Here is an 18,199-nt window from a genome sequence, read left to right as displayed (position 1 = left end):
ACCTCCCTGAAACCGAATCTCAGACAAATGCCATCTAAAGAAAGACACCATATCCACAGCCACAGTCACACACAGAGAGACACACACACATACACAACACACACAAACTGATACAGACACATACATACACATGCACCACACACACACAGAAACACAGACACAACACACATAAACTGATACAAATGCCATCTAAAGAAAGAAGCCACATCCACAGCCACAGTCACACACAGAGAAACACACACACACACACACACACAGACATACAGACACAACAAACACAAACTGATACAGACACACACATGCATCACACACACAAACTTATACGGATACACACGTACATATACATGCACCACACACACAGAGAGACACACACACACACACAAACACACAGACACAACACACACAAACTGATACAGACACACACATACATACACATGCACCACACACACACAAACTGATACACACACACACACACACACACACGTTCATGCGAATATAAACTCAGAAGCAGTGATTTATTTGCTCCATGAAAGCTATAGAAGAAAACTATTTGGTTTTGGAAAAGAAAATAAATTAAAATGAAAGTCTCAATTGTTGATCAAGGTTGTATCTCGGTGTCTTAGTGAGTTTCTACATGGATGCCAACGGCAGAGGGTGGAGTTTCTAAAAGCACAGGTTTACATGTTGGCTGATGGAATGCCTCTTTTCCCTCTGTGTTCTCAGCAGTCTGAACAGACAGGACGAGGCAGAACCTATCTTTCAGGCTGGCGATGGCTCTGTGGCTTCCAGAACTTGTTGCTCTCATAGAGGACCAGAGTTTGGTTCCCAGCACCCACAGGGCAGTTCAGAACCATCTGTAACTGTAATTCCAGCTCCAGGGGCCTCTTCTGGCTGCCGGGGTGTCAGGCATGCATGTGGCACACATACATACACCCAGGCAGAACGGCCCTACACAGAATATAAAACAAGTAACTCTAACCAGACCAGACCAGACCAGTCCTTAAGAAAACGATCATTATTTTCCTTGCACTCCCCAAGGGTCTTGAGCAACACCTATAAAATAGTAACAGTAGGTTTTCAGGGTTAGTTTTTTATGATTATCTCATTCACATCTATTGTATTTCTATTACCTAGCTGACATATTACTAAGCCACACTTTGATATATACTGCCTCATATAAAGCAAAGTCCTGCACAGTAGAGAGAGCTCATTTGATACTCATCTTGTAGAGGATCCAGTAGAATGTTCTACATCTTAGGAGCTTTGACAGGTCACAGCAACACGGGTGCTTAATGTCCTGCTGAGAAATGGAGCTACCTATGATAAAATCTTTGTCTGGAAACACCCTCCTATTCTTTGAAGAGCGGACAGCGCATGCTTCATGCGGTGATGCCTCCCTCGAAAAGGCTCGGGTTTGTGAAGCTCTTGTGTGTCTGTATTTAAAGTGACCGCCAGGAAGACTTAAAGGCGAAAGGGCTGTTGTGGTATTACACCCCAAGGAACCAATTTGTTAGGGTTCCCCTGACCCCATTTTAAGATAATTTGGCGTTAGTATATATTTGGTACCCATTGGAGCAGAATTCCATGAGATTCCTTGTTAAATAAACCACAGGGGTGGGGGTGAAGGACAGCGACCTGCATGCAGAGTGTGTGCACTTACTGCTTAAAGGGTACTTCTGTGCAGGGCTATGTGTGCCACCCTCACGTGCATGTCTCCATTGTGGTGTTGCGGTCCCCATGATGGGCCGGGGTTATAAAGGCCTTGTCATCGCGGGGGAGGTGGAGTCAGGCAGCTCGGCTCTGAGCCTCCATTCCCTTCCCTGGTCTGTCTCCTTTACTCCCCACCGTCTCTTTGGAAGGTGGACATCTGGAAGCTCCTTCTACAGGGTAGAAGCTCGGGCACACAGCCAGGAGGTACAGAGGTAAGACCTGAAGTCAGTCTGGTCTGGTTCCCTCTGCCACTCCCTGGTGAGACCTCTGATTCTGTTCTGATACGCTGGGCCATGTCCCATGAGCAATGTCAGGTAAAGAGAAAAATGTTCTCTGTGTATTTCTTCTAGCTTTTGTAAAATGAGTAGATCAGAAATATCACGAAACCACTCACAGGTGAGTGAGAATGAGATACCTGGGTGGAAAAAAATTCCAGAAAGGGCCATAAAGTCATCCTGCACTTGCTTCAGATGGCCAGGATATGACTCACCAGCCACAGCGAGCAAAATTAAAAGCAAGACCCAGCAATTGAAATACCCAGTGTGCGACATTTCAGGGCAGGCTAGCACAACTCAACTTTCTTAATAACAGTGCAGGCTTTAGTCAATACTTGCTTTAATGGAACCTGGGCATATGGAATTCCTAGGAGCCCGAAATTAATGTACCGCCATTAACTTTCTTCACAAGGGTCTGGGGAGTTGCGGATTAATTCCAGTGTGCTACTTTAAGGGAGGCTGAGGGTGGGGGAGCCCATAGGAAAAAGACTTCCCTCTGGGTACTTGGGTATGCTTTGACCTTGGCTTTCACTGTGGACATAGATGCAAGAAGTCTGACACCCTTACAGCAAGTTTTCCCGGGGAAAGTCGCACACATGGGACTTGATGAATAGTGAGCTGTGAGGAAGGCGTTTGGCACCCGGGGAAAGGCCAGTGCTTCCACGGCCCTGATGGTGCTTGCAACACACACTGATAGATTATACCTAATTTACCTCTTTCCTAATGGCATCATTTAATACTGTCGTAGCTCCAAAGCCAGCAGCCTCACAAAATGTTTTCAGAGGCAAAACACATGAAAAGAAGAGGCGGATTCAAATTAGTGCCAGTGAACTCAGAGGCAGATCTAAAATGGATAGGATTTTACTTATTTAATCAAAGCTTTGGGGGAAATCCTTTTGAGTGTGTGTGTGTGTGTGTGTGCGTGTGCGTGTGCGTGTGCGTGTGCGTGTGCATGTGCGTGTGTGTAGCAGTGGCAGGGTCCTCTGAGGCTCTGGGATCAGCCTTTTACTAATGGCCCTTTCCCAGATACATAGCTTACAGGAAAACCTAAGCCCTCGGGAAAACTCAAGAGTTTGTTCAAAATGGAGAAGGGAAAGTGGTAAGGCCATGAAAAACCTGCAATTGCTTTTGGAAAATGGAAAGGTAGACATGTTATAATGTGTTCTGACAACAGGGGCTGCCAGCCACAGACCTTCAACAAGCTGGGGGCCACTTGTCTCCCATGGGATGGGAGATTCACAGATAGCAGGAGGAGTGCTTTCTCTTTCTCTGCACACACACACACACACACACACACACACACCACAGACACGTGCACATACACACACCACACGTACTACACACTCACACACACCACACACATACACCACACATACCACATACACATACACACACACCATACACACTACACACACACGCATGCAGATACACACACACACAAATACCACACAGACACATGCACGCACACACCACACACACACACACACACACACACACACACAGTGGGGGGCTCGCCAGAGACTTGTTTTGACTTCAGACCATCAATGACTAGCTTCTTCCCGTGTGTGCAGACCACGGATGTGGCTATACATTACAGTCACCCTAGTGTGATGAGCTTAATACAGTCATCCCTCCATATCTGTGGCTGGCACACTCTTCGGTTCAACCAACTTCAGGCTGCAAACCCTCGAGGAAGGAGAGGTGTGCCTGTCTGAACGTGTATAGACCTCCCTTACGACTCAGCCCAACGACTACTCATGCTGTCCTGTATCGAGTGTCTCAGTAACCCGGGGATGACTGACAGACTACAGGAAGACACGCACAAGTGATCTACACGTAATCTGCCATTTGATAGCAGGGGCTGAGCACCCTCTGGCAGAACTGGAACAAGTCCCCCAGGGACACCAAGGACAGACAGTGTGGAGGTTCTCCATTTTCTAGAACAAAGTGAGATTCTTGTGCACCCACTGAGGAGCACCCAAGTGTTAGATCTTGGGTGTGAGGCAGATCTCAGCTTCTATGCTATAGGGGCATAATTTGTCCTCAAGTTTTTCATAAAGTATGACATTTGGGGACAAGTTTGATAGAACCATGAGGGACTTAGGAACAGTGCCAGAGTGTTTTAAGGGGTCATATGCTAGAAGAGAAATTTACTGGGCCTAAATACAAAACAAAAGCTGAAATAAAAAAAATCAAAGTGCATAAATGTTTAATTACATCTCAAAAAATGCAACGTTAAGGAAACTTCATGAATTTTTAAATTTAGGATTTACAAATCCCCCCTTTTTTGTTGTTGTTTTTGTCTAGAGTTTCCAGAAGAGTCCAAGACTAAATACAGATAGCATCAGACATCTTCTAAGTGCTCATTGGAGCCCAGGAAAGGATTTGGGGGGTCCATGGAGGTAGTCTATCATTCAGCCTCTTGGCCCCATGACACTAATACAGACATTGTCCCTGCTAGACAGATAGCCAGATATCAGCACCCCAAAGTTAGCCAGGGTAAACATGGGAGTCTCTGTTCCCACGCATTGTCTCAAGCTGAATCGCAGAGACATGTGGGCTGCAGGACAGTGTGTTGCTGGTAGCTAGAGACTCTCGAGACAAATCACAAAGTCCTTTCAAAAACCAAGAGAGAGAGAGAGAGAGAGAGAGAGAGAGAGAGAGAGAGAGAGAGAGAGAGAGAGAGAGAGAGAGAGAGAGAGAGAGAGAACTAATGTAGAAGTAATGGTTGAGGAGGTGGAGGATGGTGATGTTGGGGGCTCAGTGGTGGTGGCCGATAAGGAGCCCCATTTGTGAGGAAGTCATATATCTGTTTTGCTGACAATATTTTGTTACCCCTTTTGAGTGGGAACTAATTTAGAGATTATCTCATCTCATTGCCTAGCTCGACCTAAGAGGAAACCAAGGCCTAAAGTACTTAAGATAATTGCCCAAGTTCACACCCACAGGTCTGATGGCGCCAGGTGAAAGCTCAGGTCCCAGAGTTAAGGGTCTCAAAATCTTTCCACACATTTAAAGATTAAGGAACAGAAGCCTCACTGTAGACAGCATTATATTTTTTTTTTTTTTAGCATTCATACAATCAATTCTAACATGGACTGCACATTTGCTTAGACCTCTGCTTCACTGGTGTGACAGTCTAAGGAGCAATCTGCTTTCTCAGTGACCTGAATGGGAAGAAAGACACATTCAACCGAATGGCTTCGCTTTCATCCAGTACACGGTTCTTCTGGTTCCCTTTTCCCTGCATCAGACTGAGAAGGTGTCTTGATCACGCCTTTGGACTCCTACTCATACCTGAAAAGAACCTGCTTCAGGTGGCAAGAGCCCCCTAAACCTTAGGACTTCTTCCCCCCTAAACCTTAGGACTTCTGACCCCCCAAACCTTAGGACTTCTGCACAGAAGCAGGACATTGACCAAGAGGTCACTGGGGTACTGTCAAGGCAGACTGTTGTGCACGCGGGGAGCGTCAAGGTAGATTACTGCTCTCCACAGAGGTGAAGCATGTTCCCTTCTGGGCCCTGTCACGTCCCAGGTACCCCGGGGACCCTGAGTCTGAATTTGAAAGTCAGGGAAACCTTGTTGCTCACCAAACTCTTCTAGTTCAAGTTTCATATTACTAAAATAATAAACAGGAAGCGATTCTAAAATTCATTGGAAACACTTAGGCATGGTTGTTATTAATGCTTATGAGAACTTCCTCTCTAAAATGCCAGGTAGTAAGAGAGATTAACAGAGTTGGAGGGTGACCCACCCACCCCTGAATCTTGCCTGAAATGCCTTCAGAGTGGGAAAGCAGATACAGAGTGGCCCCCTTTGACCCTCTGCGTTTCTTCTGCTTCACATCTGGTTTGGAAGGAAGGAAAAAACTATCTCCGCGTTCCTTTGTGCACCAAGATTCTATCTTGACCTGATAGACTTGTCTGATATTTAAACACTCCAAGGCTGAGAGGGAATAGATTGTGTTGGTGACCCAGGAGGCACACTTGGAACAAGTCCCCGTGAGCACCATGACTGGCAATGACTGTCCTAAGAACCGGTACTACTAAGTGCCCAAGCTTTGTGTAAAATCCTTTGCTAAAGCGGGATCCCCATTAAGACACCTGCCCCAGAGGCTGCTTTGGTCATTGTATTAATCTTTTCTTTGGGAGAAATACAGGCTTTGTATTATCTTTGGTTCACATTCCATTGATGCCAGGTTCTCAAGCAGACCTCAGGGACCACACAGCCAATTGCTGGCACATGTGTGTTGGGGGCTATCTGGGAAGTAGGTGGGAAACTCACTAGGTCTACTTAGAGGAAAGCTGGCTCCCTCCAGTCAAAGTGGCGATGACGGCTGCAAAGTTACAGGGCTCCAATCTCCAAGGAAACCACTTGCGAGTCACACCCACTTTGATAAGCTCTCCTTATCAAAGATACAGGAATCACAATACAATGAAGCTCAAATCCTATCCCTGTTCTCAGAAACAGACCTCGTTGTTGTCCACGGAGCCGAACACCTGGATCACTCAGCTTCCCTTCTGGCTGGCTGGCTGGCTGGGTGACCTTGGATCCATTTCTTAATTAGCTTTGGCATCAAACTGCCTTACCTGTTTCTTCCCAGATTTTACAAATTAATATGCCTGCAGAACTTTAAATGCTGCTGGGCAAATGATGGTGCCTGCATAATGTCAGTCTTTATAACCACTGGCTCTTCTTAATAAGAGAAAAGGACATGTTGAAAAAGACCTACATTGTTTTCCACCGTAGGAAGAAGCCACAAACGCTCATCTCTCACTGTTCTGGCGATCATGACTTTAAGTCCATTATCATCATAAGCTTACTTATGTCTTTCATGTATTTTCCCTTCTCACCTGAAACTACGGGGCAAATATAAAGACTCTATGTAACATATATGTATGTATACATATGCATGTCAGATATTTTTGTAATTTCCCATAAAAAATAAAAGAAGAAAATTATGCTCACGAAGTTGGGAATATGGTTCAGTGAGTAAGGTGTTTGCTGCCCTAGTATCAGGAACTGAACGTGGATCCCCAGCATCCATGTACAAAAGCTGGCCTTGGCAGTGCACGCCTGTGACCCCAGCACTGGTGAACGGGGACAGAGGAATTCTGGACACTCACCATCAGCCAATCTAGCCAGAATTTAAAGCTCAGTAGACTCCGGGTTCCGCGACAGACCCTGACTCAGACAAAGGAAAGAGTGGCTGGGGAGCAAGGAAGAAGACACGTGACGTCGACCTCTGGCCGCCTTGTGAGAGCACACGTGAGAACACCTACTTAAACATGCATACCTCATACCTCACTCTCACACACACGCACACATGCATGCACACACACACATACACACACACACACAAACAGGCACACACACTTACAGTCATGTGATGACTTCCACACCGTCCTTTAAAAAGCAGTTGACCTCTTCTCAGGGTGATTTCATCGAGGAGACTCGTCTGTGAGCCTGGCCTCCCGATGGCTTCAAGAATGGCTCTACCTTGCTCTCATCACTGAATCTCAGCGCTCTGGTGGTGACTGCTAAGAGAAGCTTTACAGGGGGCAAAAGCTGTCCCAGACACTGCCGGCATTTGTTTCCTGACCTTTCTGAATTCTAATGCAGTCTATTCCACATGTCACAGGTACCTGACCCATAATCCAGACTGCCCCAGGCTCATCTCCAGGATGGACCCAGCACACCAGACGTCTGACCTCCACTCTCCTAACCGCCTCAGCACAATGTCTCCTGTCACGCCAAACCAAGACACATATCTAAGCTGCAGCACAGACTGTACATGTAGAGAATGTATCTTGAAACACATATTCCCAAAGTTTCCTAAATTATAGACACGGGGGTTGAAAGCTGAAGCTTTCCATTGAGTTTCTAGAAATACTGAAGCTACAGGAAACAACTCTTAATTACTTTTGTGAAAAATCCTTGTATGGGGCATGAGAGCAGGGGAGATGGCTCCTGTTCCCATCCCTCCCTCCTGCCCATGTAAATAGCCGGGTGAGGCCGTATGCACGGAGCAGTGACCCCAGCGCTGGAGGACACGGACGTGCAGGTCCCTGACGCTTACTGGCCAGTTAACCTAGCTGAGTGGTTGAGCTACAGGCTCAAGGAGAGACCCTGCCTCAAACAACAAGGCAGACAGCAGAGGAGGATGATGGCTGACCTCTGACCCCCACAACACATACCACCACCACCATCATTTTTAGCGTCTCTTCTCAATCTACGAGCATGTTAACAAGCCATCAAAGGCTCTGCTTTTGCACCGAAAACAAACACCTGAGGGCACTCTTCCTCCCCACCGTTAAAAATTCTGGACGGCTTGGAGATGCAGACACATCCCGGGGAACACGTGAAAAGCAGTGGCCGATGATTACTGGAGAATGACCGTCTGCACTACAGAAAGGCGAGGGCTCTCTCTGGGGACACGCTCTACTACAGTTCTAGTCCTGACCATGTCAGCACCGAGGTTGCCATGTGTTCTCGCTTTACAACCTCAGCGCTGGGTCCCACGGGAGACATCACAAATGCCAGCCTCACGTTTCACGTACAGCATTCGCAAAGCCAGGAGAGAGGGGTCATGGGAAGTGAAGTGCAGCATGGCATGGATGGAACTGATGGACAGATGGACAGATGTGCGGGTGGGTAAGACTGCAAGGCCCAACAACAGTGAGTAACCCTCCTTCTCCTAGGGCTTCGTCATCCTGCGTAAATCTGGACAGGTTGCTTCCTTTCTCTGGGTCCAATTTTCCTTTTCTTAGAGGAATCAGAAGGGTCTTTCTTTCTGAGTCTTTGATTTCCTCAAGTGAATAAACTTTGCAGCCTTGCTCAGCTTGGCAAACGCCAGGGTTCTTGGCTAGACTCACCCAGAGTTCTCGATCCATCACTAATGAGGGGCTGGACAGAGCTCCTTATCTAGAGTGGCTGCAGCCGTCAGGCTACCCGACAAGCACACAGAGCCCTCCCTCACTTGCCATTGTATCAAAGGTGACAGTGGGCAGAACACCACCAGAAAGAGTCATACCCTGTGATGGCACAGACCTTTTAATCCCAGCACTCAAGAGACAGAGGCAGAGGACAGTCAGGAGTTTAAAGCCAGCCTGGTTTATATATCAAGTTCTAAGCCGACCAGGACTACCTAGCTAGAGCCTGTCTCAACTCAAAAGACTAAATAAATAAAAATAAATGGGAAGAAAATGGTAAAATGAGCCACTAATGGCTCACCCTTGCTTGTGGAGTTGGCCTGTAGTTACATTTGACTTTTGTTCTAGAAGCTTCTTGTGAAACGGAAGACTGTCTACCTGAAGCTACAATGACTCTTTACGACACACTTAACCTTATTCCTCCCTTTCACTCTTCCTTGATGTCAAGTTTCATCTGAGAAGAAGGCTGGGTACAGGAGGGGTTCCCTAGGCCCTTCTCCCAGGGTCTGCTCTCCTAGGTTACAGAATAGCAGGGGTGGCAAACACTTTATCTGAACACTTGATCCTCATGGCGGGCAGCGGTACTGATATGTGGGGCCATTGCCCTTCTCCCTGCCCTTTGTTTTTTATGTTCTGAATGTTCTGGAAAAAAAAATGTACAAGGTGAAATCCTGCATTTCTTACATGTGGAAGAATAAGGGACATAGAAGGCTTATCATGGGCCCCCATTTTAAGCTGTTTCCTTATGCAGGGCCAATGTCTTAACTCTCCTAGAGGCGGTGGCTGCTTTAGCTTTAGAGAGCCACAGACACCCAAAGGAGCCACCCTATGAGCTCGGTCACCCTCAGCATCAGCCTTGCTAAACCTTGTCCCTGACCTTGGCCCCACACTGAGCTGTCCATCACTCTGCTTGCTTCCTCTCCAGCCTCTGCACTGAGCTAAGGCCCTCAGGTGTTTCTGTCATGCTTAAGGTAGGTCTTCTCCTCAGTGGCCGTTTCTACCCTGAAAAACCCAAGGAGCACGACGGGGATTCCTGAGTGTACAACAGCAGCGTGTCACCTAGGTCTGTTGTCCACACATAAAGAAGAATCAGGGTGTGAGATCAAGTCCCTGAGTTCTCTGAGTCTAATCATGGCTGGAAAACTGGCGGGAGGTAAAACGGGAACAAGAAGAGCAGAGAGGAGGGGGTGACCAAACACAGCAAACGGAAGAAAAGGCGGTCACTGCGAAAACCATGTCCTGGGGTATTCCTGGTGCGTGTGGGTGGTCTCTGCATGTCCCCGCTTGGGGAAACTGGAGAAATGGAAGCAGGGAGATGACCGGTTTTCAAAGGTAGTCCAGACACTAGACGCCATTCCCATGACCGCGGGGAGGGATCCATAGCCACAGTGACCACTGGGTAGCCATAGTCGGTCACGAGGGCTAAAACCCCAGAATGCGGAGGATCTGCCCTGCTCACAGGTTGCCTGCTGGGGATCACACCCCAGAGCTGACCTCAGAGCATCAATGAAACTACCATATGGGAAAGGTCACCTGGAGGGGACGAGGCAAAGGCCCCTCTGCGGACCCCAGCTCATGCCGTGCACCAGGCACATGGAGTCATCTGGCTAAGTCTTGTGAAGATGCTGTCGTTATACACATTTTGTCGAAGATGACTGGGCTCTGGGAGGTTCTGAATCTTCCTGAAGGCTGAAGAACTCATTGTTCTAGGGCCTATGTTCTTAGCGGTTTCGTTCTCTTTCACCATAGCTTCTGTGGACAGGAGGGACCCCACTTTTCAACATCCCAGAATCTGAGGGTATCCTTTCCCAGGGACACCTGGCATGGTTTGGAGGGTCTCCATTCAGGGCTCAGCTGCCTACAGACTTGGAGCTCTAGTCCAGCCTCAGACTGTCACTTCTGTGTTAACTCAGTAGCCATTAAGTCACGGGGAAGACGTCTTTTCCTTCAGACTAAACAACCCCACTCCCTCTTTAAACAACTTCCTCACGGCAACTCTTTCAAGACCATCTTTCTATATTTCCCGGCTTCCCTGCAACACTCACCTCCCGGTCTAGTCTCTATTTTAAACAATTCTACACTAGGGAAGAAGAAACGGATATTTTCTCAGTTTTTATCTCTGGCCTTAACAAATTAACACTAGCATGGGTGGTAAGCTGCCTCTTCTGGTCCACTCCGCCCAGGTCTCTGTTGCTCATCCTGTATGTGGCCAATCTTCTCTTCACTGTTTCTAACCACACTGAACTCTGCTGTATGTATTATATATATATATATATATATATATATATATATATATATATATATATATATATTTGAGGGCCCGTTCCTTAGCCCCATGGAGCCCCAAACTGTTCTTAACTCATTTGAATCGGTCTCACTTCCCTTTGATATCTAAGACAAAGCTTTAGAAAGTTCAGGACACAGAAACAACCCTTGAGAAGCAAGAGGGTTGGCAAGGAAACTCCTCCTGTCTACAGAGGCCTGACATTCCTCTAGGAGAAATGCCAAAGCACAGATAGGTTTGTCAGACCCGGCGGGTCTTTAAGTACACCAGCCCAGAGAGTTACCAGCCCCAAGGGGGCCCACTTACTTCGGGGTTCTCGCGGGCCGTCCACCGTGATTTTGATGGCTCTGTGGTAGGTTGCAACTTGCGGCGGGTTTGTGAAGACTGTGATGGTGAGGGTGAAGCTCTTGCCTGTGAGGACACAAACAGGACAGGAGAGGGTGAGAGGTGGTCTGAGCGTCTACCTGCTGCGTTAATCCAGGCTCGCCGTCCCCAAACCGGAAAGGTGAGAGAGCTACAGCAGAGGGTGTGCTCCTGGTGGTCCTTCGGATCTGACTTTGTTTCCAGTCTGTAAGGCACGCAGTGGGTTCACAGGTGTGTGATCCATTGCATAGTCATGTGGCTTTAATTAAATCATTAATTAACAACAGGATTAGGAGATACCAGATCTGACTCCCACATTGGGACTTAGGGAATGGCCAGCTGGGTCACATAGCAATCCACTCCCACCCTTTGTCCTGCCATCCCCACTGTTTTTCCTGAATCCAGCCCCCCCCCCCAAAAAAAAAGCACAGAAAAAGAAGCAGCAGGAACCCCTTATGTCCCTTTTATCTTTGTACTTCTGAGGATTAGAAAACACAGACATTTTCAGGCCAGGCTGAGTGTAGCTCAGAGGGTAGAGCGGTTGTCTAGCAGCATGAATCTCGGGGCTTTATGCCAGCATTGCATAAACTGGGCATGATGTTGCCCATCTGCAATCCTAGCACTCAGAAAATGAAGGCAGGAGGATCAGACGTTCAAAGTCTTACTCAGATACATAGCAAGTTAGCTGGGCTACAGGAGACCCTGTCTCAAAACAAATGAACAAACTAACCAAATCAACAATGACTGAATTTCTAAGTGTGAAAACATGCTAAATTAGAAATTATTCTCAGTGCATATTAGACGTTGATGGTTAACGGTAAATACTATTTATAAATACCAGGTGACTAGATGATATGCAAACATTAATGGGTAGGGCAGAGCAAGGCCGTGCAGCTGGCAGATTGAGATTCAAATGCATAGTTCACACAAAACTGTGCCTGGCTCTCTCTGAACACCTCACATGTCTCCAGGAGAGGTCTGCTCTGAGTTAAAACAAACACATTACTTCTCCGTCACTTCAGAGAGTGGGTTCTGGGTTTGAATTCCCACTGCTTTACTCTGACAAGCCATAAGATCTTCTCTGTAGCTCAATGTTCTTGCATGAAAAATGGGTACAGGCAGCTTTTCCAAATGTATGAACAGTTTGGGGCTGAGGGAGGAACAAATGAGGCAAAGCACTGTAACAGGGCTGTCCTCAGCGTGCAAAGGCTCCAATGCTTACGTGTCCCTCTCCACCTCTCAGAGCTCCATACGGAATCCGAGTATCTGGCTGAGTGCGGTATTCAGTCTTCTACCTACACGTCAGTTCTTCAGTTCACACAAATCCTCGTCTTCCCCACACAGTACGCAAGGAAACTCAGACGAAAGGGGAACAAACGGTGCCCATTGGCTTCAACAGGCATTGGCGACTGTCAAACCTAGCTGACCTGAACACCCTCCTTAGAAGAAACACACTGTCCAGCTTAATATGGGTGAAGGCCACTAAGAAATTACCCGAGAATACAGCCTAAGGCCATTGATGTTCCATACACATATACTGTATCATATGTGCATATATATGTATATATTATATATTAAATATAAATAAATATAAATATAAATATTACATGTTCTTGAGACTACAATCTATGACCACAGCAAGCTGCACTCCTAATCATAAAAATTGTTCTCAAATAATCCTGGAGTGCCTGTCAGCAATCTGTCTATTAAAGCCTATGACAGAAAGAGCAGCAGTGGCAAATAAGGCCGGTGATGGAGTCGATTTTGCGCCATGAGTGGTCCAAGGGACCAGACAGGAGTGGTTTCTAGGGATTCTATGGCTCATGAGAATCATGAGTCAGTTGTACCTGACTCCCCCATCTCCTCAGTCAGCCCACAAAGGATGCTGCCATGCTCCAGGGATTGTCATCATCAGATACCTGCAGATACCACCAGGGCATATTCCATGTGGTTCTCTATGATTACGTCTAGCTGACCTAGAGGATGGCCAACAGAAGCCAAAGCTGCATACGCCCAGAACAGTGTGCTGATGTGGAGGCCTGAGGGAGCCACCCATCACCCCCTCCCCTTGTCTTTGGCTGTATAAACAGTCACGTGGTCCTGCCTCTATAAGGTAGGCCTCCGGCAGAGCTCACAGTGGGCTGACCTTTCTCAGCCAGAACCCACGATGGGCTACCCTTTGTATCACGGACATAGAGTCAGCTTCCAGAATCTTCTCCCTGGATTTACTCCCTCCTGAATCCCATGAGTTCAGCTCTGGAGCTAGGGCCTTGGGACCCTGCGTTTTCCCTAGCCACTACTACTTCCCCAGCCACCCAGATTCCCTTGCTTGGGTCTTCCCATCTTCAGAGGCCAGACAGTTGCAGCTGACCTGCTTCTCAGGTGACCTTCCCTGAGGATGGGTTTGCTTGTGACTATTTCAGATAGCTCCATAAATCACTCTTTACCTAGATTAATTAAGATGTCTGCTTTGACAGCATTTGTGATTGTCCAAGCTTAATCTGCCTGAGGGCAGGGACTATGTTCTCCCAAGACTAGCATCCTTCAGAGATGTCAAAGGAGAACAGGTGGAGGCTTAGGGCAGCAGAAGGTTGTAAAGTGGGGAGGGGGATACCAGTGACTGATGGTGGCGTGGCTTAGTCCTGAGCTGGCCTTGGGTGTGTGTGTTGTGGGGAGTGAGGGGACAATGAAATACGGTGCCTCAAGCTGGAGAGCTAGAGGATCTGGATTCTTCCACGTTTTTGCCTCCCTTGGTCCCAGTTCAAGGATACTTGTGGTATGGCACACAGCTCTCTGACATTGCCTTCTGAGCCTGAGGCAGTGGGATGCCGGCACTGGAGCTGGTAGCTAGCTCTCTGACAGCTTTCTTCTCAGCTCAAGGCTGTAGGATGCCTGTAGCATCTAACGTTCTCTGATAGTGTCTTCTGAGAAATGGGTCCAGCCACGGTCGCCTATAGTGTGTGTGGTAGCTCCCTGATGCTGTCCTCTGAGCCTGTGACTGAGCCCTGACTTTAGCCCATGGGTCACTTGTAGTGTGTGTGGTAGATCCCTGATGAAATGTTACAGACCTGTGTCTATCCAGCATGGCATCACCATGAACAGACTCGTGGTGGCCTATGACCTCTGATTCTTAGAGCTTCTCTACTGCAAATACCTCAAGGATCATTGAATTCCAGCAAACTTGGGGCTGATGCAATACAGTACAATGGCTTCATGCCCATACATTCAAGTTTCTCGCTGTTCTGGAGCCACAAGGCCAAGATGAAGGTGCCTTAGGCTCCTCCCTTCTCCTCCTGACCCCCTGAGATTGTCAGCAGCACCAACCTTCTGCAGGAACTTGTCCACTCAGTGTCTCAAGCTCTGACTCCATCTCGGTAGGGTACCCTCCTATAGGATAGCCCTTGAATCTCCCCATCCTTAGAAGGTTACCATGCATGGATTCAATACCACAAACCCTCCTCACTGCACCCGTGAATTTACTCTACATCAGAGCGTATTCTGAGAGTCTGGGTGGGCGCTGACTTTCAGGACACATTCTGCACCCCAGGCTTGTCATCGCAAGGGTTTCTAAACTGTGAAACAGTCCTGCTATCACCGCCCCCTAAACCACTCTCTCAACCATTTCCTAAAGAGCAACAAGGAGATTTGCATTCAAAATGCCGACACCTGTAGGTGCTGGCAGAACTTACAGTCTTCCCAGTACACTCCCATATGTGGCTTCATTTGGCTGCCACAACCGACTCGTGAACCGAGCAAGGCGGGTTTCACTATTCCTCAACAGGGTGCAAAGCTAAGACGGAGAAAGGTGAAGTTATGGTCTCAGAATCACTCAGCTTGGGTTGGCCGGATGGCTCAGTGGGTAAAGGTATTTGCTGCCAACCTGGACAATCTGGCTTTCATCTCGGATCCATATAACGGGAGGAGAGAGCCGACTCTCACAAGTTACCCTCTGACCTCTATAGATGTGCAACACCACACACACACACACACACACACAACAATGAATTAATCAACTAAGTTAAACACAGAGAAATGAATCCTAAGTTTTAGTCACCACCCTCTGAGTTCTTCTCACTGGTGTTAAAAGGGTCCACCTGTGCCAAATCCAAACTCAGGAACCTTTCACCCCCATCCGCCATTCCCCCAAAGTGAAAATTGGCCCTGTGACCCTAACGCGCAAACCCTTCTAGGAAGCTGCCTATGAACCCAGGTCAGGGCTCAGTGTCGGTCTCCTGGAGTGGACTGGGACTTTTAGAAGGCGAAAGCTTGCGAGAAATTCCTAGTTAACCAGAGACTGACTTAGGAAAGGATTCAGGCGCAGCAGAGGCCGGCGAGGTCCCTGCTCCTCGCCGTGGTTCTTACTACTTCACGTTCAACATTTTAAGTAGAGACTCCCACTTAGCCATGATTGCAGCAGGGAGAGTTCACCCCAGTACTGGGATTTACCTGGGAGGAGATAAACTAGTGGCTGCCCTCACAATGGGCTCTCTGGTTATAGCTGATTAGCTATATACATGAGGTCGCAGGTCAATCGTGGGTGTCATTCCTCAAGTCTTCCCATCTTGTTATTTAGACGGGGTCTCTTACTGGCTTGGAACTTGTGGATTCACCGAGGCTGACTGATGGGTGAGCCCTAGGAATGTGTGTGTCTCCACATCCTTCTGGGGATGAGACTCGGGGCATCACGCCTGTGAATCAGGCACCTCACCAATGGAGACATCTGCTTCTTATCTCTAGACCGTGGCGACTTTTTCCTCACAGGTGAGTGTGACATTTTTCCCTTGGGTGAAAACCTGACCTCCATTCCTTTGGATTTTTCCAGCTGAGCTTGGCACCATCCACCGACGATGGCCTCCAGGGAGCTAGAGGCACATCTGAGGATGCGCCAGATTACAGGAACCATGAGCTCCGCTCTCCACCCACCCAGGTCCATGGCTGCTCAGACAAGGCCCTGCTTGGCCAGCACCTGCAGACGTGGGAGCTGCAGCCTCAAGCACACGTGTTATTAGCCAAATTCCCTTATTAAAATGACCTATGGGCTTGGTATTTTAAGTGCGTGGGCGTGGGGACTGAAAGACTTTCAAGTGTTTTTCTCAGCAAGCTGCAGCCAGAAGAGGAAGGACTTAGAGGGGACCGGAGCAGTACCAGTCAGCAAAATAACACTAGCCACTTTGGTCTCTTCAGGACCTAAGGCAAAGGGGAGGCACTGGGCTCAGGTTCCTGTCTGCTGCCTTCCCAGAAGCCCTCACCAGCTGGGACATAGATAACCTTGGGGTTGATCTTAGGCACTGCTTGGAGGCAGAGGCTTTTGGCACTGGAGGGGCAAGCTGTAAGTCACGGATGCCCTGAACGTGAGTCACCCAGCCAGTGGGAGGTGCTAGGGAGAGAAGGAGGCGCTACACTCCTCCCTCTGTTCCTGGTACTGGATGCAGCAGCAGCAGCAGCAGCTCCAGGAGACGGTTGTGATCAGGGTGGACAGCTATGTGATCACAAGGGACAAGAGGGGTGAGTGAGAGAGAGAGGAAGACCAAGAAAGAAGGGCCGGGAGAAGGGGCTGCAGTGGACTCACCCTACATCACAAGACAAAGCTGCTGTAGGACTCTAGGAAATGCACAAGGAGAGGGCTAAGCATGGATGCTCAGCCAGCTAGAGGCTTAGCGAACCTGTGTTCGAATCATACTTGTTGCAAGTATGGGTGAGTTTCTTCACCTCTCAGGACCCAAGCAGCTTTGTTATTCATTAACCAACAAAGCAATGCATATACAGAAGGACCTCCGACACCACTTCTGCAAAACAGAAGGCAGTGACAGCCCTTCCTTGTCAGAGTCTCTTCCTGTGGGCTAAAGGAAAGAAGGGCTACGTGGGCCAGGTGCCCAGCAAAGTCTTGGCAAAAATGTCAAAGATGTGACAGCCCTTCTACAAAGAGAGCCCCAGAGATCCTGTGAGGAGGGCTTGGAAGAAGACAGTCATGGACACCTGACAGTGGGTAGAACTCCTGGAAAAGGAGGAACGTTCAACAGGTGACAGACTTGTTACTTGGACTGACTTCAACTTGAAGTTCACGGCTGCGTTACTGGGGCTGGCAACGTTCTGCAAGGCATGGCTGTGTGAGCGGCTGATCCGCTATATAAACAAGCCAAGACAGCAACATGTGGCGTCTCCCTCGACGCCAGTCTGTCCATCCATGGGGCAGAACAAAATGCGAACTGCTTTATTTAGTCGGAAAGAAGGTCACGGGGTGAGCCTTCCTGGACACTTGCTGCTGTGGTGTGACCTGCTTTACAAGGTCAGGAAGTTCCAGGGCCTCGGGGAAGGGTTCAGTGGTGACCAGCCACAGTTCTGAGGTCTAGTAAAGCCTTGGCTGGGCTCTGTCTCTCTGTCAGGCCCGAGACACGCTGCGCTTCTCCTCATATCTAGCGGATGACTAAACCACAGGATCGAGATACTATAACGTTGTGTCCGGCCTTCCTCAGGAGGGCTGAGGCGGGAAGGAGAAGAGTAAGCAGGACTGTAGGTGGCTGGAAAGCAGTTCTAGCTCAGGTTCTACACACCATACACTGCAGGCAGACCGTCGTCCCCACCCCAGGCCAGCTGCAGTCAGGGGTGGCCTTCTGTCTCTTGCTGGGAGCACGCT

The 18,199-nt window shown here is 48.4% G+C and overlaps 1 protein-coding gene across 2 annotated transcripts in view; it reads right to left on the bottom strand.

Annotated features, from left to right (window-relative positions):
* Runx1 (RUNX family transcription factor 1) overlaps positions 1-18,199 on the bottom strand; it is an 88,118-nt gene that overhangs the window by 48,608 nt on the left and 21,311 nt on the right. For both annotated transcript variants that reach the window (XM_038345490.1, XM_038345491.1), the window contains exon 3: positions 11,509-11,613. In XM_038345490.1, coding sequence (XP_038201418.1) covers positions 11,509-11,613 — 105 coding nt within the window. The remainder of the gene's footprint in view (positions 1-11,508; positions 11,614-18,199) is intronic.

This window comes from Arvicola amphibius, chromosome 10 (assembly GCF_903992535.2).
Source record: "Arvicola amphibius chromosome 10, mArvAmp1.2, whole genome shotgun sequence".
NCBI classification, from domain to species: domain Eukaryota; kingdom Metazoa; phylum Chordata; class Mammalia; order Rodentia; family Cricetidae; genus Arvicola; species Arvicola amphibius.
This window is presented reverse-complemented; position numbering and strand designations above follow the sequence as displayed.